Source organism: Lynx rufus, unplaced genomic scaffold (genome assembly GCF_022079265.1).
Source record: "Lynx rufus isolate CCGP_SWC_20201006 ecotype Redwood Valley unplaced genomic scaffold, mLynRuf1.p SCAF_26, whole genome shotgun sequence".
In the NCBI taxonomy this organism is placed as follows: domain Eukaryota; kingdom Metazoa; phylum Chordata; class Mammalia; order Carnivora; family Felidae; genus Lynx; species Lynx rufus.
In genome coordinates, this window is record NW_025814841.1 from 6,482,218 (window position 1) to 6,507,747 (window position 25,530).

The 25,530-nt window shown below is 42.5% G+C and overlaps 1 protein-coding gene across 1 annotated transcript in view; it reads left to right on the top strand.

Annotated features, from left to right (window-relative positions):
• Positions 1-25,530, top strand: part of SNX31 (sorting nexin 31) — a 69,996-nt gene that overhangs the window by 1,117 nt on the left and 43,349 nt on the right. Inside the window, exons 3-4 of the mRNA XM_047088847.1 lie at positions 9,313-9,427; positions 12,770-12,834. Of these exons, the coding sequence (XP_046944803.1) occupies positions 9,313-9,427; positions 12,770-12,834 (180 nt within the window). The remainder of the gene's footprint in view (positions 1-9,312; positions 9,428-12,769; positions 12,835-25,530) is intronic.

Below are 25,530 nucleotides of genomic sequence, written 5' to 3' on the forward strand. Positions count from 1 at the left end.
GACGCCCAGCCAACTGAGCCACCCAGGTGCCCCGTGCATGTTTTCTTTTTAATTAAAAACATTTGGGGGCGGGGGTTGTATCCTGATTTTAAAGAGCATATATAGGAAGGAAGGAAGGAAGGAAGGAAGGAAGGAAGGAAGGAAAAGAGGCCCCAGGGGAAGGGAGGAAGGAAGGAAGGAAGGAAGGAAGGAAGGAAGGAAGGAAGGAAGGGAGAAAGGAAGGAAAAGAGGCCCCAGGGGAAGGAAGGGAGGAAGGGAGGAAGGAAGGAAAAGAGGCCCCTGGGGAAGGAAGGAAGGGAGGAAGGGAGGAAGGGAGGAAGGAAGGAAAAGAGGCCCCTGGGGAAGGAAGGGAGGAAGGAAGGAAGGAAGGAAGGAAGGGAGAAAGGAAGGAAAAGAGGCCCCAGGGGAAGGAAGGGAGGAAGGAAGGAAGGAAGGGAGAAAGGAAGGAAAAGAGGCCCCAGGGGAAGGAAGGGAGGAAGGGAGGAAGGAAGGAAAAGAGGCCCCTGGGGAAGGAAGGGAGGAAGGAAGGAAGGGAGGAAGGGAGGAAGGAAGGAAAAGAGGCCCCTGGGGAAGAAAGGGAGGAAGGAAGGAAGGAAGGAAGGAAGGAAGGAAGGAAGGAAGGAAGGAAGGAAGGAAAAGAGGCCCCTGGCTGGCTCAGTCAGAAGAGTATGTGACTCTTGATCTCAGGGTCATGAGTTTGAGCCCCAGGTTCGTTGTAGAGATTACTTAAACAAAACTTACAACAACAACAGCCAAGAAACAAACTTGCCCAAGCAACAGCTATTTGGGGGAGAATCCTTCCAGGCAATCTGGGTTTCTAGCGAGCATAGAACACATTTCCTTTAACTGCCTTCTGTTGAAGGACAGGTCTCAACTCCATGTTTTACTGTTGCAGACAGCACAGGGATGCTTCTTGCTCCCATCAGCGGGCGCTGGAAAAAAGTCCATTTTGCGAGGTAGGATGAAGTTTCTTTGGACTCCACATGAAACAGCTTTAATGTGCTCGTTACCTAATTCGTGTGGTCATCTCTGAGTTGCTACTTCCTGCTGCGGTGCCTGTGCCCCTGCAGGTGCTCAGGAATGACGGTTGGCTGACTCCATGAGGAAGGACATGGATTCAGACTTCTGCAAGATGAGCGGCTACTTGTGACCAAAATGTTTCTGGGGACTTGGGAGGACTGCTGAGGTAGGCAGATGGAGATCTGAAGGGAAGAGAAAGTACAGGTGTGTTTGGCACTTGGCGGAGGAAGTTGATGTGTCCTCTCGCCCAATAATCCGCCTTCTGTAACGAGGGGTGGCCTTGGGCAGGCTGCCGTCACAGTGTGAAAAGCAGGAGATGGCCGTGAGGAGCAGGAGGGTGTGGAATTGACTGACTGCTTCCTGACTGGTCACCTCACCTCTTCTCTGACCTTCCATTTTTTCATCAAATAATAAGCAAATAGGTGGTTACGGGTGTCAACTTCCCAGAGTACTTGTGAAGAGTAGGGGCCATTTTCTCCCGGAGCCTGGCACATAGCATGTGTTCAGTTAAACACTTACTGATGGAGAGGCTTGAGGAATTCCTGAACCTGGCCCTCCTTAACCAACAGACTCGGGAAAATGCTCGTTTTCAGAAAAACTAAGACCTGTCAAGTCTTCGTAGGTTCACAAGTGGAGCCATAAAGTGAGTAGACTTTTATTCTGTTTTGGAAGCCAGGGAAAACAAACTGTTAGTACAGTGGACTCTTAAATATTGAATAGCCACCGCCTGGTGCCCAATTTGGGGTACAGGGTAGATTTAATTAATACTTCATATTTGTCCCAGATTTTTCAAAATCTGAAAGTGGAGATTTCTTTATCCAGTTTCCAACTATCTTATACCTTGCAACTTATCCTTTTCCTTGTTTCTACAGGAACGACTTCATTAAAAAGAAAACTACTTAGAACTTAGGTGAATATTGGTATTATTAATTTAAAACAGCAAGCAGTTACTGTGCGTTAAGGTTGGCGCCAAGAACTTTGTATGTAAAAGCACGTTTCATTTTAATAGGAGCGCTATGAGCCAGGATTATAATTAGCCCCATTTAACAGATGAGAAAACTGAGGCACAGCTTGCCCAAAGCCAAACTGCTAGTAAGTATTGGAGCCAAGATCTGATCTCCAGTACCTGCTCCGACCCATTAAATTTTGTGGTTTTCTTACTACAGTTAACAAAATAACTTGTATCAGTAAAACAATGGAGTCTTAAAGTAACAAGCTTTTACTCTATTTGGGTATGACATAATAAAATCTCCCAATTTTCGGTGTTCAGTGTGGTGAATTTTGGTAAATGTATATGTTACTACCACCACAATCAAGACAAAGAACAGTTTTTTCACTCTGCATGTAAGTTCCCTTGCCCCTTTGCCCTTGATAACCTCTCCCTCCACCCCTGGCCCCAGGCAACCGAGATCTGCTTTCTGCCAGAGTTCCAGGCACGGGATTTTATTCAGGCTGCCTAGCAAGCCTCTGTGGGGTCAGCAGGGCACTCGTCATCATTAATCAATCCTGTTGTGTAGATCGTCGAGTAAGGTTGCCAGATTTAGCAAATAAAAGCACAGGCTCCCCAGCTAAATGTGAATTTCAGGTAAGCAACAAAGAAGTTTTGGGTCGAAGTAGTTCCGTGCGGTATTTGGGACATACTTACGTGGGCGTCCTGTGTTTTGTCTGGCAACCCGAAGTCGGAGATAGAACGTTTGGGGGACGTCTCTCAAGCACCACTCAGCTAGATTTTGTTCTTCTTATTCCGCGGAAGATGTGAAATGGCTCGGAATTCTTAATCTGATTTAATACAAAAATACTATAAGTAGGAAACAAAACAAGGCCCCATCTGTGTGTGGGTTTGGTATTTTTCCCAGGAAGTTCTGCATCCTGGTAGAACAGAAATTTCACCTTATAGAATTAACTGATTCATTCGTTCATTTATTCTAAGTTCCCATTAGATGCCATGTACTCACTGTGGTATATTCAGGGCAGACGGTGCTTCAGCACGTGGGATTTTTGGCTTTAAGTATTGGATTTCTGTTTTGTATATCGGATGACTTTGGGATTGAGGAGAGGCACCCGCCCAGGTGAGGTGGCCCCTGCTCTTTCTCCGCCAAGTTGCGTGCAGGCTAACGCATAGAAGACTGAACTTGGCTGTGCTTTCAAGATGTCGGTTGTGAATGGTGCCCTCTGAAGTCATCGCCTGCAGGCTCGTCTCTCAGTGAGCTTCCTTCAAGGTCGGCAGCTCGCCCCTCCGCTGTTGAGTGCTACTCATCTCTCTGCCATGTGCACTGCTTGACTGACTTCTTTCTGTGCCTTTGAATACATAAAACCGGTTGGATTTATGCCCCGCTCTTGCCTACACCCCCTTCCTTAAAGGGATTTAAAGAGACCTGTGAAGGAAACGTTCAACTGGCTCATTTTGACCTAGTGTTAAGGATGAGGCCATCCTGTGTAAGTGACACTGGACTCTACGAAAAGGATGCTTGCCTCTTTGCAAATGTTCTGTTAGTATCAGATACGGCAATAGGCACGAGCCACAGAATCTTGCAAAGGATCCTTCAGTGGAAGGCTTGGTGAGCCCGTATCTGCTGATTTAGTTTTCCTCCCTGCCAGCTGCTGACCCAGCCCAGCTCCTTTCTTCTCTCCCTACTCACATTCTCTGTCTCAGGTTGGCCCACTCATAACCTCTACCTACCTCACTTCCCCCTCCTGGGCAGACCCCTGCTTTCTGGCCCACTGGTTAGCGACCAGCCCTTTCTCAAGACCCATCTCAAGCCTCACCTCCTCTGGAAAGTCCTCCTCGATTTCACAAGATGCCTTTCTCTGATTCCTGTTTTACTTTGTGTTCAGATCTTGTCATATTCCTCTTTTCGTGCAGATATTTTGTTTCCCCTGATTATTTAGTTACAAAACCCAAATATTTAAATGAAGGAATGAATGAGGACCGTTGGCATAGTATACCCAGCACAGAATCCTTCTTTAGTAGATGCTCAAAAGAGATCTGGTGGAGGAGAAGGCAGGGGAGAAAGGAGGGAGAAGGGAGAAAAATGAGGGGGAGAAGGAAAAAGTAACTAAAATCCACCACTCAGTAGCTTGTAGGACTTTGGTTAAAGTCACTTCGTCTCCCTGAGCTTCAGGTTACTGTGATTGTCACATAACTTTGATATAAAGGTGGCAGGATGGCAATGTTAATGGTGACGATGATCATCTACCTCACAGGGCTATTTTGATGAACAAATGGGATAATATACAAGCTCCAGGCTCATGGTCTTTGGTACCAGATGCCACTGACCAGATTGCTTTGAACTGTGGCCCTAGATCTGGTAAATCTGGGGTTTTGTTTCCAAGGGGCCTTGGAGAGGCGGGATGGATGAGTCAACATTAGAAACTGACAGTAGAAAGGATGCCATTTGTATCTGTAATTCCGCTTGTCCCGGGTGACCACTTCGGAATAAGTATGGGGGGGGGGCTGGAAGTGCATAAGCGGGGAAGGGGGTGATATTTTCCACTGACCGGTAAAGTCCTGTTCATGTTGAAAGACAGAGCTGTGTGATGGAGAAATGGTGCCGGAGTTTGTGCTGGGATTGAAAATGTATATTATCTGAAACATAGTCTTTCGAAAACAAAAACCCCAAGCAAACAAACACATCTCGTGATAAAAGAATAAAAGAGGTGTGTTTTCCTTTCAGTATCTGAACAGTTTTTGGAAAGAGTGTTTGGGCTAAACTCTGATGCCAGGTAATCCTTAATATGCTACTGGTTTTAATAGCTAAACTGTGTGCTCTCTGAGACCAATAGAAAAGGTTATATTTTGACGGAGTTGAACTTGGGGAGTCAATGATTGACTTTTGGCAGACTTTACTCAGTCTGTTATATGTTTATCTTCCCTCTTAGACCAGTATCAGAAAGGGGAGGAGAAAGATTCCTTGAGAAGTCAGCTCAGGTTGTGAAACCTGCTGGGAGAGTTTTTGTGCTGTGATGGGTACTAGAACCTTAAGTCTCGGTGGCTTTTCCCCCAGTTCTTGACCTTGGCATAGGGGCTTCCCCAAGATGCTCTGCTGCTGGTGGAAAACCCAGGCGGCTCTGGTGGCTCAAGGCTGCTGTGATTCAAACCAATTTGGGAGCATCTTCGACATTTATGAACACATGCCTAGGGAGAAAATTGCCTTTTAAAGATCGCTTAATCTGTTAGCTAGGAAATAATTGCATGCAAAGAAGACGATTTTCTGCTCTTATTTAATGGAATTAGCAGAGATAGGGTACATAAATCCCAGGTTGTTTGAACAGCCTTGCTTGGGAAGATGCTCCAACCGGGGTGTCTTTGGACAGTGTTTGGCATAACAGGAAAACTGCCTTGAATTAAAAAAAAAAAAAAAGAATTGTTGCTATGATATTTTATACTAACAGATTTAAAGGAGGAATGGTTGCAAAAGTCGATGGCTACAGGGGTCAGGCAGGTAGTTTAAATGGGAGGTGTGAGTCAGGTGAGAGGCAATGGGAAATGGTGGGAACTGCTTAGGCTTCCTCGGGAGATGATTACCTGAGGAATGTGAACCCAGTGATTCCAGAACCTCTGGTTTTTCAGGAAGCCAGAATATCAGGTGGTTTTTTTTTTTTCTTATTTTTTTTAACGTTTTATTTTATTTTTTTTCAAGAGAGAGAGAGCGAAAGAGAGCATGCGTGCGACCAAGCAGGAGTGGGGCAGAGAGAGAGGGAGACACAGAATCCGAAGCAGGCTCCAGGCTCTGAGCTGTCAGCACAGAGTCCAACGAGGTGCTTGAACACACAAATGTGAGATCATGACCTGAGCCAAAATCGGACGCCGAACTGACTGAGCCACCCAGGCGCCCTTGTTTGTTTGTTTTTTAAATAAACTTTCTTCTTGTGGACCAGTTTTAGATTTACATAATAATTGCAAAGATAGTACAGAACATCCCCATATATCTTTGCACCCAGTTTCCCTTCTTATTTTCCATTAGCATGGAACGTTTATTACAGTTAAGGAACCAATATTGATACATTATTATTAACTATAGCCCACAATTCAGTTATGCTTCTTTATTGTTAACCTAATGCCCCATTTCTGCCCTGGAATCCCATCTAGGACACCATATTACATTTATTGTCATGTCTGCTTACACTCCTCTTGACTGTGTCAGTTTCTCAGACTTTCCTTATTTGTTTTTTTTTTTTTTTAATGTTTTTATTTATTTTTGAAGGAGAGAGAGACAGAGCATGAACGGGGGAGGGTCAGAGAGAGAGAGGGAGACACAGAATTCGAAGCAGGCTTCAGGCTCCGAGCTGCCAGCACAGAGCCCGACACGGGGCTCGAACTCACGAACCGCAAGATCATGACCTGAGCCGAAGTCGGACGCTCAACTGACTCAGCCACCCAGGCGCCCCAGACTTTCCTTGTTTTTAATGACCCTTCCGAGGAGCACTGGTCAGTGATTCTGTGGGATGTTCCTCTGTTAGGCTCTGATGTTTCTCATGCGACCAGGCTGGGGTTATGGGTTTTTGGGAGAAAGATCACAGAGGTCAGTGCTGTTCTCATCACATCACAGGAAGATTACCTGCCATCAACATGACCTATCACTCTTGATGACTACCTTGATCACTGGGGTAATTCCAGTGGGGTTATACTTCAATACTGCCTTAGTTTTTGCTATTTTAGTTGTCCCATCTCTGGCCCATGGAGCTCTCTGAGTTTGCTTCTGTGCCTCTTTGACATGCACCCACTGTTGATTTGTGGTGGTGGTGTTGTTTTGAGCACTTTCTTGTTTTCTGGTGCTACAAGATGCTCCAGATCCCTCTTATATATCCCCCACTTCAGTCCTAAAAATCAACTATTTTCTTCATGGAGTCCTGGTTGCTTTAGTTGGAGCGAGAGAAACCAAGGAAAATGTATGTGTGTGTACATATCTATAAATATTTCTATATGTAACCTTCTGTATCTATGTGAAGCTAAACATGAGTTCCTACCAATAAACCTCCAACTCTAATCCATCGCCACATCGATCGTTCTGGCCTACTTCCCTTATCTGAAAATCTTCACGCCGAGAGTAAAAACCCTGACCCCCACCACCTGCCATCCATTCACTTAATGTATCTTACCTATAGGCAGTTACTAACCTTTCTAGATACTAAACCAATACCCTCTGGTAGGACTTTCTGTGCTGATGGAAATGCTCTTTGTCCATTTCAGTAGCTACTGAAATGCAACTTGCTACTTTCAAATACTATTGCATGTTTGAAAGGTGGCTGGTACAACCGAGGAACTGAATTTTAAATTTTATTTCCTTTTTGGGGTACCTGGGTGATCCAGTGGGTTAAGCGTCCACTGTTGGCTCATGTCATGATCTCGCGTTGTGAGTTTGAGCCCCGCATCCGGCTCTGTGCTAACACCTTGAAGCCTGGAGCCTGCTTCCGATTCTGGGTCTCCCTCTTTCTCTGCCCCTCCCCCACTCGTGCTCTGTCTCTGTCTCTCTCTCTCTCTCAAAAATAAATCAACATTAAAAAAATTTTTTTCTAAGGTTTATTTCATTTTAATGAATTTAAGTTTAAAAGTAAGTAGTCCCAGGTGGCTGGCGGTCATCCTGTTGATTGGCACAGCTCCAAGGCCATTTGAAAGATCCTGGCTTTTCCTTGAGTGAGATAGGAACCCATGGAGGATTTTGAGGGGGGCAACGGAGTGACCTAGCTTGCATTTGCAGAATATCATCTTAGATGCTGTATTAAGAATAAACTGAAGGGGATCAAGGGCAGAAGCAGAGAACTATACTCTTGTATAGTTTCTGCAATAATCAGGCAAAGAGGGGACAGTGGTTGGGACCAGGGTGATGGCAATGGGGGTGGCGACACGTGGTTGTATTGTATTTTGAAGTTAGGGCCTGTGCAAGGTGCGTATTCACCAGATACACACTGTGTTTGTGACAAAGGCCATGGAGTTAAAATTCCTACCCATTTGTTTCTCTTCGATCTGCTTTCATTTTCTTTAAGCTACTGGCTATGGTAAGAGAGCTTTAGCCCGTCTTCTCCAGAGGCACGATGTTAAAACCTGATTTCTGACTAGTTTCCTTTCTCATAAAGAGAATGCTGGCCTCATCTTCAAGCTGCCTCTGTAAGTGCAGGGCTGGAATGAAGGAAAATTCACTTTGGTTATCTTAATTTAAAACATATTTTTGATGCATCTACTATTAGCTTGCATAAAAATAACTGCCACCGTGATCTTGGATCCATAATTGGGTAGGTAGATGGGTAGGAGGATGGGAAGGACCTCACTCACTGGGTTCCTACTGGGGTCATATGTTAACTTTATGGGAATTTTATAAACAGTCTTTTTTTTTTTAATTTTTATTTATTTTTGAGAGAGAGAGAGAGAGATACGGTGAGAGTAGGGGAGGGGCAGAGAGAGAGGGAGATACAAAATCCGAAGCAGACTCCAGGCTCTGAGTTGTCAGCACAGAGCCTGACATGGGGCTTGAACTCACAAACCTGTGAGATCATGACCTGAGCCGAAGTCAGACACTTAACTGACTGAGCCACCCAGGCGCCCCGACTTATAGGAATTTTATAAACCAGTACTGCACAATAGAAATATAATGTGAGCCACATGTGTAATTTAAAATTTTCTGGTAGGCCGATTAAAAGACTTTTAATAATAGTTATTCATAAATTAATTTTATTTAATCTGGTATATCTAAAATATTACCATTTCAACATATAATTTGTATAAAAAGTTATTAGCGAAATATTTCCCTTTTCTTTTTCTTTGTACTAAGTTTTGAAGTCTGGAATGTATTTTATACGGACAGCGAATCTCAGTTCGGACTAGCCACATTCTGGGGGCTCATTAGCACTGGCTAGTGTATACTTCATCAGCTAGCGTGCTGTAAACCTCTGCTGTTACGTTCAGATTTGGTGGACGTGGGGTAGGGGAATTAAATTCCTAACTATCATCATTGGTATCACAGATTCTACTGGGGACTGAATCTGAGAAATACTATATGGTGGAAGGGGTAGGCAGTCTCGCAAAAACAAATGAAAAATTGCAACGTATCCCAATCTACCAAACTCAGACTGGAGATGTCAGTCTGTAGTATGCTTAACAGCATCGTCGGAAACATGTACTGAAATAAACTCCTTGAGAAAATCAAAGCATCCCCTTTTCTTCCTCTTGGCCACCAGGCAGGGGTGATTTTAGACGAAGTACTCGAGTGAGACTTGCCGTAAGAGGAGGCTTTGGTGTCTCACCAACTTTGCATTGGAGGCTGTGGGCCTGAAGTGTGTGTTTTCTGGATCTTTCAGCTGAGGCGGGTCTTTGGAAATTCCCTGCCACCCTTTCCACCAAAGTACTATCTCGCAATGACCGCATCCATGGCTGACGAGAGAAGGGACCAGTTGGAACAGTATTTGCAGAAGGGTATGTATTTGGATTTTATTTTTACAGATTTGTTGAGATAAATTCACCCATTGAAAGTGTACAATTCAGTGGTTTTTAGTGTATTTGCAAAATTGTACAACCAGCCACCATGGTCGAATTTGAGAACATTTTTGTCACCCCAAAAAGAAACCTCACACCTATTATCAGTCACTCTGTATTCCTCTCCCCCACCTGCCTCTATCACCCCCTATACTAATTTCTGTCTTATATATTTGCCTTTTCTGAACATTGTATATAAATGGAGTCATACAAAATACAGCTTTTGTATTTCGTTTTAAAAATAACTTTCAGATTTGCCCTCGGGTGTTATGTGTTGGCTTTGATTGTAAAAGTCACAGACATATTACCTGGATTCGACTGAAATAGAGGAGGAGTGCCTAGGTGGCTCAGTCTGTTAAGCTCAGGTCATGATCCCACAATTTCGTGAGTTCCAGCCTTGTGTCAGGCTCTGTGCTGACAGTGCGGAGCCTGTTTGGGATTCTCCCCCTCTCCCTCTCTGCCCTTGCCCCCCACCCTGAGCTCTCTCTGTCTCTCTCAACATAAATAAACTTAAAAAAAAAAAAAGACTTTTAAAAGGGGAAATAGTATATACGCAAAATATTTTAAAAATAGAATCTGTCCAAAGAGTATACAATGAAAAGTGCGTTCCCTTCCAGCCTAGACCCCAAGGCTTCTAGAAGTAAGCGTCATTACAAGCGCTTTATGTATTCCTCAGAAACAATTTTTGTATCTACTGGTGCGTATGCATGTCTCTGTTAAACACAAATTGAAATTTATTCTATACACTTTTCGGTGATTGATTCTTCAAAACTTTATTCTGAGAGAATTTCTGACTTATAAAAAGGTTGCAGAAATAATGCAAAGAATTTCTGTATATTCTTCACCCAGATTTCCCAAATGTTAACGTTTCATATTTGCTTTATCATCCTCTCAATTTCCTCTGTGTGTGTGTGTGTGTGTGTGTGTGTGTGTGTGTGTGTATATATATATATATTTTTTTTTTTTAATGCTTGTGTTACATACCCAAGCCACTTCACACTTAAATACTTCTGTGTGTATTTCTTAAGGTCAAGGACATTCTCTTCTACAATCACGGTATAGTTACCAAAATCAGGCAATTAATGTTATCTAATCTAGAGACCTTTTTCAAACTACACCAATTATCCCACTGATATCCTTCACAGCACAAGGAAAAATGTTTTTTTCTTCTGTAAGTTGTTTTTTCTCTCTTAAAATCTATATTTTACAGGTCATTCTAAGTCAGAAATGATAGATTTACTTCATTATTTCTCATGGCTGCACACAGCTTTTTAAAGGTAGTAAATAAAAATTCTAGAGGTCATCTATTTCCCATATGTCTTTTGTAATGGAGAATATACCTCTTTTAGACCCAGTAAATAAGCTTTTTCAAACTCAAAATGTAATATCTACTGAATTTTTATTCTCTCTTGGCTTGATTTCTAATGTCTTAGTGAAATATCCTTTTTGAACCACTGGTCTTTTCACAAATGATCACAGTGCCTAAGGGGTTGCTTTTTTAGGCCTGGCCTTTGTCCATTTGTCATCAGGATATCTCCTGCATCCTCTAGCAAGGTAAAGCAAGGAGACAACACAGCTTCATGATGTGACTAAGATTTGGGCTCTGGAGTCAGAACTACAGTCAAATCCTAGGTTTGTACTTCATTAGCTGTATGACCTGAGCTACTGTCTGATAAATGGAGATAATATTTACCCCAGGGTTTGTTGTAAAGATTAAATGAACTAAAATACACAAAGTGCTTAGCATTGTACCTGGTTCTTAATAAATACCAATTAGATGAACACTTTTTTCAACAGCTTTCCCCATCTCCAAGAGTCTATGCTAACAATTGTGTTAATTTGCATTTACACCACATACATTCCAGAAAATAAGACAAGGGCTTTTTTTTTTTTCCCACTCTAAAATTGCCTCCCATAAAAAAGAGGGAATATCTTTTGTAAAAAGTCTCTCATGATTTTTTTTTAGTTTCTTTATTCTGAAAAACAGAACATTGTTTGGGAAAGGTACAACTCGAAATGACTTCAGTCAGTGCCAGTTGTAAATGCCGGTAGAAGTTATGTGATGAAATCATTTGAAACGTCAATAAAAGAAGAAAAGAAAGAAAAGGAAAGAAAAGAGAAAGACATCTGACACAGAGTAAATAGATAAGTGTAGCTAAAGCACAGGGCCCACGAGAAGCATTACAGCAAGGAGGGTTAAGAAATGAGGAAGCAGTCAGGGAACGACCTCATGCAGGAATTTGAACTTCTCAGGGGGAAGTGTCTGCTCTGGCCACAGCACCTGAATATTGGTATCCGAGCTTTAAAACTAAGAGCGTAAATACTCTTATAGGTATAAAAGAATAGAAAACTTTATTACTTGTTTTCACCCTTAATTTATTACTTTTTTTAAATCCAAGTTAGTTGGATTAATGATTGTAATAATGGTTTCAGGACTAGATTGATCACTAGTATGTAGTGATTGATCACTTACATAGAACACCCAGTGCTCATCCCAACTGGTGCCCTCTTTAATGCCCCATCACCCATTTAGCCCATCCCCCCACCCAACACCCCATCAGCAACCCTCAGTCTGTTCTCTGTATTTAAGAGTCTCTTATGGTTTGCCTCGCTTTCTGTTTTTATCTTTTTTCTTCCCTTCCCCTCTGTTCATCTGTTGTGTTTCTTAAATTCCACATATGAGTGAAATCATAGGGTATTTGTCTTTCTCTGACTGACGTATTTTGCTTACCATAATACCCTCTAGTTCCATCCACGTTGTTGCAAGTGGTAAGATTTCATTCTTGAATAGAAAACTTTAAATCTCTCCGACAGCCTTATAATCACTTTTGGGGCGGCGGCGGGGGTAACCTCTTGAGAGCTCCTGTCATTATGAGACGTGCTCTCTCAACCAGGTTGAGATTCTTGGTTGACTTCAGATTTTCAGATTAAGAAATGTCTTGCCAAAGCAGGAGTCCCAGTCCAGGTTTAAAGATCTTTTTGCTTTTTCATATGAACTTCACCATCATCCTGCTAGGGCAGCAAAATGGATATTGAACGATACGGGCATGTGTGAATCAAGTGAGGTGCCTGGGACTGATAGGAGGGTTTATGTTGCTATCAAGGCTGCTGGGAGAAGGCAAGTTTTGTGGATTTTCATGTATTTGAGAGGTCTTAGCTCCACTGCCCAAGGAGGCGGTGGTGTACTGGTAAGGCCTGTAGGACTCCCTAGAGGACAGAGCAATTTAATAGAGAGGTCAACCGAGCCCCAGGCTAACCTGGCTCACCATCCGTATTTTTCAGTAACCATGGACCCAAACATGTTGAGAAGTGACGTCTTCATTGACTTTTTAAAACTCATACAGCTGGTAAGCATGGTCTTCTTTACTAAGGTCATTATTTTGCTACAGAACATGTCTCTTGGTTACCATGTGTGTATTTCCAGCCTGCAAGCTCCACATTGGGTAAAATACACTCATCTGGAGGACATTGGGGAATGGTTCTTGTTTTGTTCTTTTGGCGGTTTAGATTCTAGATGGAAAATGAGTGGGTCGCTTGACTTTTGAACTCATTTTAATTCAGCAGATACCTTTTTATCCTGTAGCCTAAGCATTGTACCTCTCAAAACGGGCCATGGAGAAGAGAACCTTTTATCATGAAGGGCCCCTGTGACAATTCTGGGACCCTGCCTCTGTGGCTGGGATCAGGTGTGCCACAGTGAAGACATCAACGCAGCATATCCTCTGCTCTTAACTTTGTTGTGAATGGATCACAGAGAAAATTCAGTCTGAACAGAATGACATATAGTAACTCCATTTCCTTTGTTGGCCTAAAGAACCACTGGCACTTGCCCTGTAGAGGCTGGAAGTTTGCCAAGTAGGTTTGGTTAGCACACCCCTCGTTCTAGTCGTACATGTGGGAACATTTTTGTGCCTGCAAGTATGTTCTTGACTGAATGGAAATCTTTGAGAAGAATGAAGTCATAACGATAATATGATATTACCGAACTAGATCCCTAGCTAGGGGAGGAGTGATACTTTGATTGGAATTGGGAAAAAAAAAAAACCAAAAGGGAGCAAATTTCATTTACTCGGTAGGTCAACCATGTTGGTATAGTAACTGGTCCGTTCAACCCAAGAAATGATCTGGGCGTCTCCCATTGTGTCACCATGTAGATTTTCACATATTTTTGATGGCTTAAAACACATGCACTTTCTTTTTCTTTGAAAAGTTTGTTGTTGAGGTGGTGATGGTGGTAAAATTCGAACGGCACAAAAGAGTTCATGATCCCACCACAGACCCCCCAGTACCCCTCTTCAGAGACAACTGTTTACAGGTTGTTTTTTTTTTAAATTTTTTTAATGTTTATTTATTTTTGAAGGAAAGAGAGACAGAGCATGAGCAGGGGAGAGGCAGAGAGAGAGAGAGGGAGACCCAGAATCTGAAGCAGGCTCCAGGCTCCGAGCTGTCAGCACAGAGCCCGATGTGGAGCTTGAACTCATGAACTGTGAGATATGACCTGAGCCCAAGTCAGTCTCTTAACCAACTGAGCCACCCAGGCGCCCCTGTTTACAGTTTAATATACGTTCTTTCTACGCATTTTTGTGCACATACAAGCAGTCATATGTATGCGTAACCTTTTTGTTTTATAAATAAGCATGTATTCTACACACTTACTGAATTTTTTTTTTTTATTCTACATCTTGCAAATCATTCCTTGTCAGTACACAGAGGTACATTTGGCCTCACTTCTGCCCTCTTTTTTGTGTACGTTATGGTCTTTGCTTCCAGTGCCTTTTAAAAACTGTCATGGACTGTCAGTGTTGTGGAGCTTTGTTTTGAGTGTCTTTTTTTCTGATGATGTGCAAGATTTTTACCCCATTTTAGTTCTGTTAGTATTTTACCATGCTTTGCTTCTTCTGATGAGATTTGCACTTGTCTAATGGCTTTATTTTTCTCTTCTGTTTCTTCCACCAACTTTGCAGGTTGCTTTTATATCCTTTTGTTGTCTTATCTCTTTTTCTGAGGCTTTCATCCGTTCTCTGAGTTAGAGAAGGTGTATTTTTATTAATGCATCTATCCTTGTCATCTTCTCCGTGGCATTGTTTTGGGGATATATTTTTTACTCTTAGTTGGTTCCGATCCCTCCCTCCTTTGCCGCGGGAGTTTTGCCCAGGTCCCTCGCTATTTCTTCTCAGGCAATCAGTCAGCTTTAGAAGGGGCTGTGCTTTGTGAGTCAGCTGACACAGTGTTCAGGGAGGAGCTCCGGCTGAGTCTTTTGACTCTGTCTGTTGTACTTCTGGATCTTACCTCTTGTTTCTGAGCACTTTCTCTAATGTTCCGCCTGAGGGCTCGAGCAGTGTGTCTAGCCGTGAAGCCATAACCACACTTCCACATATTGTGATCTAGCACTTTAAACCCTCTTGTTGACCAAGTAGCCTCAGGACTGGCTTAGTGGTTAAGAGCACAGGCTCAGGAGTGAGATGGCTCAGGGTTGTTGTTGTTGTTGTTGTTGTTTTTTATGTTTTTATTTATTTTTGAGAGAGAGCAGGGAAGGGGCAGACAGAGAGGGAAACACAGAATCCAAAGCAGGCTCCAGATTCTGAGCTGTCAGCACAGAACCCAACACGGGGTTCAAACTCATGAACTGTGAGATCATGACCTGAGCTGAAGTCGGACGCTCAACTGACTGAGCCACCCAGGCGCCCCTTAAATATCTCTTAAAGCACTTAAATATCATGTGGCAACCTTAACGCTTATGAAGTATTTGCTGCCATTAACAATGTCTTTTTTTCTCTTCCCAACCATGCTGAGAGATTGCTTTCTGCAAAGATGATGTGTCTGCACATTTTTTTTTTTTTTGGTGTCCCTTTCCACTAGGTAGGGTCAAACGGGGCCCGGAGTTGTATTCCCAGATGCGCTAGTCTCTGGTGATTAACTGCTTTAAGATAGCTTCTGTGTGATTCGAGTCCTCTGGCCCCTTCCTACCTCTGCTTGTCTCCTCCCAGACCAGGTCTGACTTTCACTGCACTTGGCGGCCCCTTTGAAAACCCAGTAAGCAGTTCAGGCTCGGGACAATTTTCAACGTCTTCGAGGATGATTTTCCTTCTGGTTGTTTTCTGTTTGTCTCCAAAAGGAGGGTAAAACAGAGGTCACTCTGCTGCTAAAGATGTTTATAAAGGAGGTTAAAGATTTTGACAAAGAAATTAAGGTTTTTTTTAAAAAAAAAATTTGATATTTATGCATTTATTTTTGAGAGGTGGGGAGGGAGGGGCAGAGACAGAGGGAGAGAGAGAGAATCCCAAGCAGGCTCCGTGCTGTCAGTGCAGAGCCCTGTGTGGGGCTCGATCTCACCAACCGTGAGACCATGACCCGAGCTGAAATCAAGGGTCAGACACAGACACTTAGCCGACTGAGCCACCCAGGTGCCCCAAGAAACTAAATTTAAATCAGGCAGGTGGTTCTATGCTCCTTGTGCCCCTGTCCTGCTTTATGCTGTCCCTTTTATTGTTCAGACGTTGAACAAATATGAAGTGCATGCCCGCTACGAGCCAACACCGCTCGAGAGGTGGGGGAGACACCAGCGAATGGCACCCAGTCCAGCTCACGGAGTTTACCGTCTTGTTGGGGAGACAGAAAGGCCACTGGGCATGTCGCTAAATGTAATGAGTACTGTGATATAGGACCACACACTGTGCTACAGGACCCCGCGGCATGATACAGGGCCATGCTCCAGAAGAGAGTGGGGGCTGTGTTGAGATTTCTACCTTCTTAGCCCTGGTGCAGCATCTGCGGGCCCTGCCGGTGGCTTTGTGCCCGCTTACCCCAGTGTGAAGGACAAATAGCATTCTCTATACGTGACCGTGTGAGAAAAGGGCCGGAAGGCCCTGCCATAGGACGCGTGCGTGTCCGGGAGATCTTCCAAAGAAAGTGATATGTAAGCTGGCATTGGAAGATTTCTGGGGTGGGCAGGGAGATGAGATTATACTTTAGCTTTTTCTTCCCATTAGCGACCAAAACAACACATAGTATCTGTCGGCCTGCAAGACTCAGGACGGATATTAGCAAAAGGGAAGCGGTAGCCAGTTAGTATTGGGGGTGAGTCTACTCCAACGTCCAGTAGACCCTTCCCTGACCGCCTTTCAGGGCCAGAGCGATTTATTGGTGGCAAACAGATGCCATCAGAGCGGGAGAGAATCAGCCCACTAAGCTTGCAGCAAGATCGCTACTGGAGGGCGGGTGGGAGCTGGGAGAACTGGAATGAGCAGCGGTGATATGTGGATGTGCCAAACTGAAAGAGCCCAAGGAGCAGGGATTAGGCAGTTTGCCCGCCTCAATATTACACAGACCCCACCTGCATATTTTCACTGCTCCTGAAAGTGCTTGGCCTGCAGTTGCCAAGTGGTTATTTCTGGGCAATCGCATGCGCCTGGGCCTGGCTCTCCGGGATGCGGCAGGTACAAGAGCATCTTCCTGTCTCTGGGCAAGGACACACGACATTCGAACCATGAATGCATGCAACCCTTCCTGGCGCCCTTCTCAGGAGAGCCTTTATCAAGGATGATCAGATGCAGGCTGGAAAAACAAGAGGGATTTCCCTCTACAGGATGATTTAATCTGGGCAAGACCTGGTGCTTAATGCACACTGTCTCATTTATCCTCTACAACTTGCTGAAGGAGGTGCTGTTAGTATCTCTTTTTCAGGTTAGCTAACTTGGCCAAGGACACATATCTCAGAAGTGAAGGAGCTGGGATCTGAACCCAGGGAAGCTGGATCCAGAGCCCCTGCTCTATTGGTGTTATGAGAAATTTCTAGAGTGGTGGTAGCCTACCCAGCCCTGCCCCTAACCATGTCCCTCTTGTTTTGTGTGTCTGGACTCCCCTGACTTACTCCGTTTTCTGTTTTTGCCCTGTGGTCGCCTTGGAGATCAAGGCAATTTTGAAAAGGCAAAATTGAAGTCTTTAGACTAAAGACACTTTTATGTTCCTGATTCTTAAACTGCAGTGTTCTATGGCCTTGTGTGAACAACATGTGTGAGAAAAAGAAGACAGAGAAGGTATCTGGAGTAGCGTTGTGTGCCTTGGAAGTTAGGGGCAACTTAGCAAGTTTAGATCACTCTGGCTTTGTTCGGGGGGACCGGGGAAGTGACTCTTCCCCCATTTCCTCTTAAGAATGTTTCCCTTACAGTGCAACGATTATAGCCCATTATTAAGTGTGATGGAAAGTAAGAGCTTGGCAATCCCAATGTGGATTTTCTTGGGTAAGAAACCTCAGGAATAAGGACCATGGCTACCATTCTTCTGCCTCAGAGCAGAATACCAATAAACACACGGATGGATCTTCTTGGAAAAATTCAAAACATTCGCAAGTTGTTAAATTCAATTTGAAAAGAATTAGAAAGGGTTTTGAAGGGTGTTGAGGGAGCCCATGGTATTAGAGGATTGCGATGTTTCTTTTTTTTTTAATTAAAAAAAATTTTTTTTTCAACGTTTTTTATTTATTTTGGGGACAGAGAGAGACAGAGCATGAACGGGGGAGGGGCAGAGAGAGAGGGAGACACAGAATCGGAAACAGGCTCCAGGCTCTGAGCCATCAGCCCAGAGCCTGACGCGGGGCTCGAACTCCCGGATCGCGAGATCGTGACCTGGCTGAAGTCGGACGCTTAACCGACTGCGCCACCCAGGCGCCCCATCGACGTTTCTTAAAGACAAGTGCATTTGATTTTGCAGCATGAACTGTGTATTTTGATTCCTGATCCACCCTAGATCAAGATGACAGCCTAGGTAAGGTTTTATTTTTTACATCCCAAATCCACGAAGTTGGCCTTTCCCCCTCTGATTGTGTTTTTGTATTGCTCTTACATTTTATTAATGATATATGTTCTGGCAAAATTCAAATACCACAAAGAGAGCCAAATTCCTCTTGGTCACCACTCCGGATCTAAAACGTGTCACCTGTTGTGCACTTGCTTGTATCTCATAATATGAAGGTTTCTTACTGCCATTATTTCTCCTCTTTGCCATATTGTCATAACATGTCCATTTTTCTTTAATCAAAGCAAAATGTGCTTGTGGTTTCCAAAGTAAAATGGCACTAAAACAGAATAGAAGAACATAAGCTTCTCCTGCTCTTCAGAAGCGATGACTTTCAAATCTTTTAGTTTTTTCTTCAAGTATTTAAAAACCTGGGGGTTAATGAGATACATCTCTAATTTTCTCTTGTTCTTCAACTTGTAGACATAATCTGCTGACTGTGATGGAGGGTGAGGATTGCCGCTTTCTTATATCACCTTCTTCCATTTCCTTCACCCCAATTTTGTTATTATTTTATTTTATTCTTGACTTTACTCTTATTTTTCCTGGAGTTAAAATGGCATCATGTCGGGGCGCCTGGGTGGCGCAGTCGGTTAAGCGTCCGACTTCAGCCAGGTCACGATCTCGCGGTCCGGGAGTTCGAACCCCGCGTCAAGCTCTGGGCTGATGGCTCGGAGCCTGGAGCCTGTTTCCGATTCTGTGTCTCCCTCTCTCTCTGCCCCTCCCCCGTTCATGCTCTGTCTCTCTCTGTCCCAAAAATAAATTAAAAACGTTGAAAAAAAAATTTTAAAATGGCATCATGTAAAAGAAAAAAAAATACTTAGTTTTCTTTAAACATATGACTCTTTCAAAGCCCATGGAAGTGCTGAAAAGAGATATTTCTCCCATGGGAAACCCTCCCCCCCCCCCTTTTTTTTCTTGATGGTGATCCACCCAGAGTCTCTGTGTTTCTGTTTAAGATGACAGGGACATGGGGTGCCTGGGCGGTGGCCCAGTCAGTTGAATGTCCAACTCTTGATTTCGGTTCAGGTCATGATCCCACAGTTGTGGGGTAGAGGCCAAGTTGGGCTCTGTGCTGAGTGTGGAGCCTGCTTAAGATTCTTTCTCTCTTTCCCTCTGCTCCTCTCCCCCACTCACATGCTCTCTCTGTCTAAAATAAATAGATGAGAAAAAAAAAAAAGATCAAAGAGACTTGAGTAGGTTTGCCTGCTAGTGGGGAGTGACCACTAGAGAAGGAGTTTGAAAATGGGAGTGGGTGGGGTTGGCCTCAATAATGAATGGCACCAAGTACTAAAGGGAGGAGAACCCGACACAGACTGGGCTTGAGCGGAGGAAGGACACCTCTCACACTGAATGTGAGGCAAGGAGAGACACTGGGCATGACTACAGGCACAGTCCAAGGTGTGTGATTAGAAGTAGAGTGAGTCCCCTCTTGATGTTTCTTCTATGACTTGTAGAAGGTGAGGTCAACCGGTGGGAATGAGGAAGGAGGTAAATGTGGTTAGAGTCTTGGGGAAAGTGGCGAAGTTGAAGGAGAGTGTGAATCAGAACCCTGTTGGCTGAGGCAACTGGTAGAACATATTGGAGAAAAGGAGGGAGATTGTGGGCCAGTGGCCACCAGTGTGTCTGATTCTAACCAATGGCAAAGTGTTGGGTGGTTCTTGAACCAAAACGTAATAAAATACCTAGGAATAAACTTAACTAAGGAGGTGAAAGACCTGTGCTCTGAAAACTATAAAACACTGGTTGGTGAAAGATACTAAAGACGTCATAAACAAATACAAGGATATTCCGTGCTCATGTACTGGAAGAAAATAAATTGTTAAAATATCCATACTATCTGAAGCAATCTATAGATTTAATGTAATCCCTATCAAAATACCAATGACATTTTTGTGTATTTTGTGTATATGTATATTTTTATGGTTTCAGGTCTCGTATTTAGGTCCTTAATCCATTTTGAGTTTATTTTTGTGTGTGGTCCAACTTCATTCTTTTACATGTAGCTTTCCAGTTTTCCCAAAACCATTTGTTAAAGAGACTTTTTTCCATTGCATATTCTTGCCTCTTTTGTTAAAGATTATTGACCGTATAATTGTGGTTTTATTTTCTGGGCTCTTTAGTGCATTCCTTTGATCTATGTGTCTGTTTTGGGGCCAATATTGTACTGTTTTGATTACTACAACTTTATAGTATATCTTGAAATCTGGAATAGTGATATCTCCAGCTTTGTTCTTCTTTCTCCGGATAGCTTTGGCTATTTGGGGTCTTTTGTGGTTCCCTAGAAATTTTAGGATTTTGGAGGCACCTTGGTGGCTCAGTCTGTTAAGCGTCCAACTTCGGCTCAGGTCATGATCTCACAGCTCATGAGTTTGAGCCCCGTGTTGGACTCAGTGCTGACAGCTCAGAGCCTGGATGGAGCCCTGCTTTGGATTCTGGGTCTCCCTCTCCCTCTGCCCCTCCCCTGCTCGTGCTCTGTCTCTCAAAAATAAATAAACATTTAAAAATTTTTGAAAAAAAAAGAAATTTTAGGATTTTTGTTCTAGTTCTGTGAAAAATGCTGTCGGTATTTTGATAGGGGTTACATTAAATCAGTATATTGCTTTAGGTAGTATGGACATTTTAACAGTATTTGTTCTTTCAATACATGAGCATGTAATATCTTTCCATTTGTGTCATCTTCAACTTCTTTCATCAGTGTTTTATAGTTTTCAGAATATAGGTCTTTCACCTCCTTGGTTAAATTTATTCCTTGGTATTTTGTTATTTTTTTGGTGCAATTGTAAATGGAACTGCTTTCTTCATTTCTCTTTCAGCTACTTCATTATTAGCGTATAGAAATAGAGTGGATTTCTGTATATTGATCTCGTATCCTGTGACCTTGATGAAAATTTGTCAGTTTTGGTAGTTTTTTCATGGAGTCTTTTAGGTTTCCTCTGTTTAGCAATGTGCCATCTACAAATAGTCAAAGTTTTACTTCTTCCTTACCAATTTGGATGCCTTTTATTCCTTCCGCTTGTGTGATTGCTGTAACTAGGACTTCCAGTACTATGTTAAACAATAGTGTACATCCTTGTTTTGTTTCTGATCTTAGAGGAAAAGCTCTCAGTTTTTCACCATTGAGTATGATGTTTGCTATGGGTTTTTCTTATGTGGTCTTTATTATGTTGAGGTGTGTTTCCTCTAAACCTACTTTGTTGAGAGTTTTTATCATGCATGGGTGTTGTACTTTGTCAAATGCCTTTTATGCACCTGTTGAAACGATCATTTTTTTTATCCTCTTATTGATGTAATGTGTCACATTGGATGATTTGCTAATATTGAACCACCCTTGCGTCCCAGGAATAAATTCCACTTGACTGTGATGAATGATTTTTTTTTAATGTATTGTTGAATTTGGTTTGCTAATATTTTGTTGAGGATTTTTTGCCTATGTGTTCGTCAGGGATATTGTTTTCTTTTTTAGTGGAGTCTTTATCTGGTTTTAGTATCAGGGTAATGCTGGCCTCATTGAATGAAGTTGGAAGCTTTCCTTCCTCTTCTATTTTTTGGATTAGTTTGAGAAGAATAGGTATTAACTCTTCTTTACCTATTTGGCAAAATTTGTCTATGAAGTCATCTGGCCCTGGATTTTTGGTTTGGGGGAGGCCCTTTTTTTGTTTGTTGGTTTGTTTACTGATTCAGTTTCATTAATGGTAATCAGTCTGTTCAAATTTTCTTTCTTCCTGATTCAGTTTTGGGAAGTTATATGTTTCTAGCAATTTATCTATTTCTTCTAGGTTGTCAAATTTGTTGGCATATGATTTTTCCTACTATTCTCTTATAATTCTTTGTATTTCTGTGATGTTGGTTATTTTTCCTATTTCATTTCTGATTTTGAGTCTGTCTTCTCTCTCTGAGTCTGGCTAAAGATTTATCAATTTTATTGATCTTTGAAAGAACCAGCTTCTGGTTTCATTGATCTTTTCTATCTTTTTTTTTTTTTTTAAGTTTCCATTTCATTTATTTCTGCTGTAAACTTTATTACTTCCTTTCTTCCACTGCTTTTGGGTTTTGGGTTTTGTTCTTCTTTTTCTAGATCCTTTAGGTGTAATGGTTAGGTTGTTTATTGAGATTTTTCTTGTTTCTTGAGGGAGACCTGTATGGCTATAAACTTTCCTCTTAGAACAGCTTTTTCTGTATCCCAAAGATTTTGGACTATTGAATTTTCATTTTCATTTGTCTCCATGTATTTTTTTGTTTTCATCTTTGATTTCCTGGTTGAACCACTCATTGTTTAGTAGCATGTTATTTAGTCTCCATGTATTTGTATTCTTTTCAGATTTTTTCTTGTGGTTGGTTTCTAGTTTGACAGGATTATGGTTGGAAAAGATGCATGGTATGACTTTGATCATCTTGAATTTGTTGGGACCTCTTTTGTGGCCTAACATGTCACCTATTCTAGAGAATGTTCCATGTGCACTTGAAAACAATGTGTATTCTGCTGTTTTAGGATGGAATATTCTGAATATATCTACTAGATCCATTGGATCCAATGTGTCATTCAAAGGCACTGTTTCCTTATTGATTTTCTGTTTACGTAATCCTATCGATTCATGTAAATAGGGTATGAAAGTCCTCTACTATTATTGTATTACTATCAATTACTTCCTTTATGTTTGTTATTAGCTACTTTATGTATTTGGGTGTTTTCATGTTGGGGGCATAAGTATTTACACTTGTTATATCTTCTTGTTGTTCTCTTTATGATTACGTAGTGTCCTTCTTTGTCTCTTGTTACAGTCTTTGTTCTAATTTTTTTTGTCTCGTATAAGTATTGTTACCCCAGCTTTCTTTTCACTTCCATTTGCATGATAATGTATCTCTGTCCCTTCATTTTCTTTTTTTTTTTTAATTTTTTTTTAACGTTTATTTATTTTTGAGACAGAGAGAGACAGAGCATGAACGGGGGAGGGTCAGAGGGAGGGAGACACAGAATCCGAAACAGGCTCCAGGCTCTGAGCCGTCAGCACAGAGCCCGACGTGGGGCTTGAACTCACGGACCGCGAGATCATGACCCGAGCCGAAGTCGGCTGCCCAACCGACTGAGCCACCCAGGCACCCCTGTCCCTTCATTTTCAATCTGTATGTGTCTTTAGGTCTGAAATGAGTCTCTTATAGGTAGCATAGATGGGTCTTGTTTTTTTTATCCATTCTATCATTCTGAGTCTTTTGATTGGAGCATTTAATCCATTTACATTCAAAGTCATTATTGATAGCTATATACTGACTGCTATTTTGTTACTTGTGTTATGGTTGTTTTTGTAGTTCTTCTCTGTTCTTTCTTTTCTTAGTTTCTCCTAGTTTACTGACCTTCTTTATTGATATACGTGGCCTCCTTTTCCTTTATTTTTTGCCTATTACTAGCTTTTAAATTGTGGTTACCATTATGTTCCTATATAACATCTTACACATGTAGCAGTCTATGTTAAATTAATGGTTGTTTAAGTTTGAACCCATTCTAAAAGCACTAAATTGTTACTCCTCTGTCTCCCACATTTTAGGTATATGGTGTCATATTTCACATGCTTTTAGTTTGTGAATCCATTGACTTATTTTTATAAATATAGTTAATTTTACTGCTTTTGTGCTTCCTAGTTTTATCATTGCTGCTTGTGGTCTTCTGTTTCCACTCAAAGAGTCCCCTTTAACATTTCTTTTCAGGCTGGTTTAATGGTCATGAATTCCTTTAACTTTTGCTTGTCTGAAAAACTCTCTCTTCTTCTATTCTAAATGATAGCCTTGCTAGATAGAGTATTCTTGGTTGCAGATTTTTCCATTTCAGCACTAATAATACATTATGCCACTCCCTTCTGGCCTGTAAAGTTTCTGCTGAAAAATCAGCTGATAGCCTTATGGGGTTTCCCTTTTATGTAACTATCTTCTCTTCTCTGGCTGCCTTTAAAATTCTCTCTTTATCACTACTTTTTAATTTTAATTACTACGTGTCTTGGTGTGGACCTCCTTGGGTTGATTTTTGTTGGGGGCTCTCTGTGCCTCCGCATCTGGATGTCTGTTTCCTTCCCCATATTCGGGAAGTTTTCAGCTATTATTTCTTCAAATAATTTTTGTGCCCCTTTTTACTCTCTCCTCCTTCTGGGATCCCTATAATGCGAATGTTATTATGCTTGATGATATGCTGAGTTCCCTTAATCTATTTTCATTTTTTATTATATTTTCTCTCTTTCCTGTTCAGCTTGATTGCTTTCCATTACTCTGTCCTCCAGGTCACTGATCCATTCTTTTGCTTCCTCTAGTCTACTGTTTATTTCCTCTAGAGTATTTTTAATTTCAGTTATTGAGTTGGTTCTTTTGTACATTTTCTCGCTCTTTGTCAAGGGTCTTACTGTGGTCCTCCATGCTTTTCTCAAGTCCATTGAGTATTGTTAGGACCATTACTTTAAATGGTCCTACCATTTTACTTGTAATACATTTTACTTGTAATGCTTGTAATACTTTACCTGTCCTACCAGGCATTTTACTTACCTCTATTTCTTTTAGCTCTCTGGATGTGATTTTGTCCTTGTCTGTTTCATTCGGGACATTTCCCTCTGTCTCTTCATTGTGTGAACTCTCGGGGCCTGTTTCCGTGTGTTCAGAAAGTCAACTATGTCTGCTCTCGAAAGTAGTGGCATTACGAAGAAGAGGGCCTGTAGTGCTCTGCAGTGCAATGTTCCCTGTTCAGCTGAACCTCGTGCGTCAGGGATATCTCTTGTGTGTTATGTGCACCCTACTGTTGTGGCTGAGCCACGTTAGCCTTCAGTACGGTTGTCTGTAATGGCTCTCTTTGCCTGTTGTGGGCAGGGTTTGATCTCTGTGTTGTTACAGGGCCAGTCTGGGGTCGCCTTGGGCTTCAGTTGGCGCAGGCCAAGCACTTGCCAGAGCTGTGGTGGCACGAGACTGCAGAGCATTCTCCCTGCGATTGTCCCCTGAGAGCTTTCATTGGTGGGCAGGATCTGCAGTCAGGGCCCGTTGTCTGCCACCATAGTGCTGCTGGGACTGCAGTGCAACTTGGTGGGGGGGGCTCAAATTGAGATGGTGCTGACCCTTGTCAGGGGTGGTTGCACACTGCCATGCTTGGTGTGCCGCTTGGAATGGACTACTGAGAGTGTGCTGGAAAGTGTGAGTCTACAGGAGAACACGGGGACGGGGTGCACAGTGCTAGAAAGGTTTGTGCTGGCCTGTTTCAGGAGGAGGTCAGGGTGGAGGGG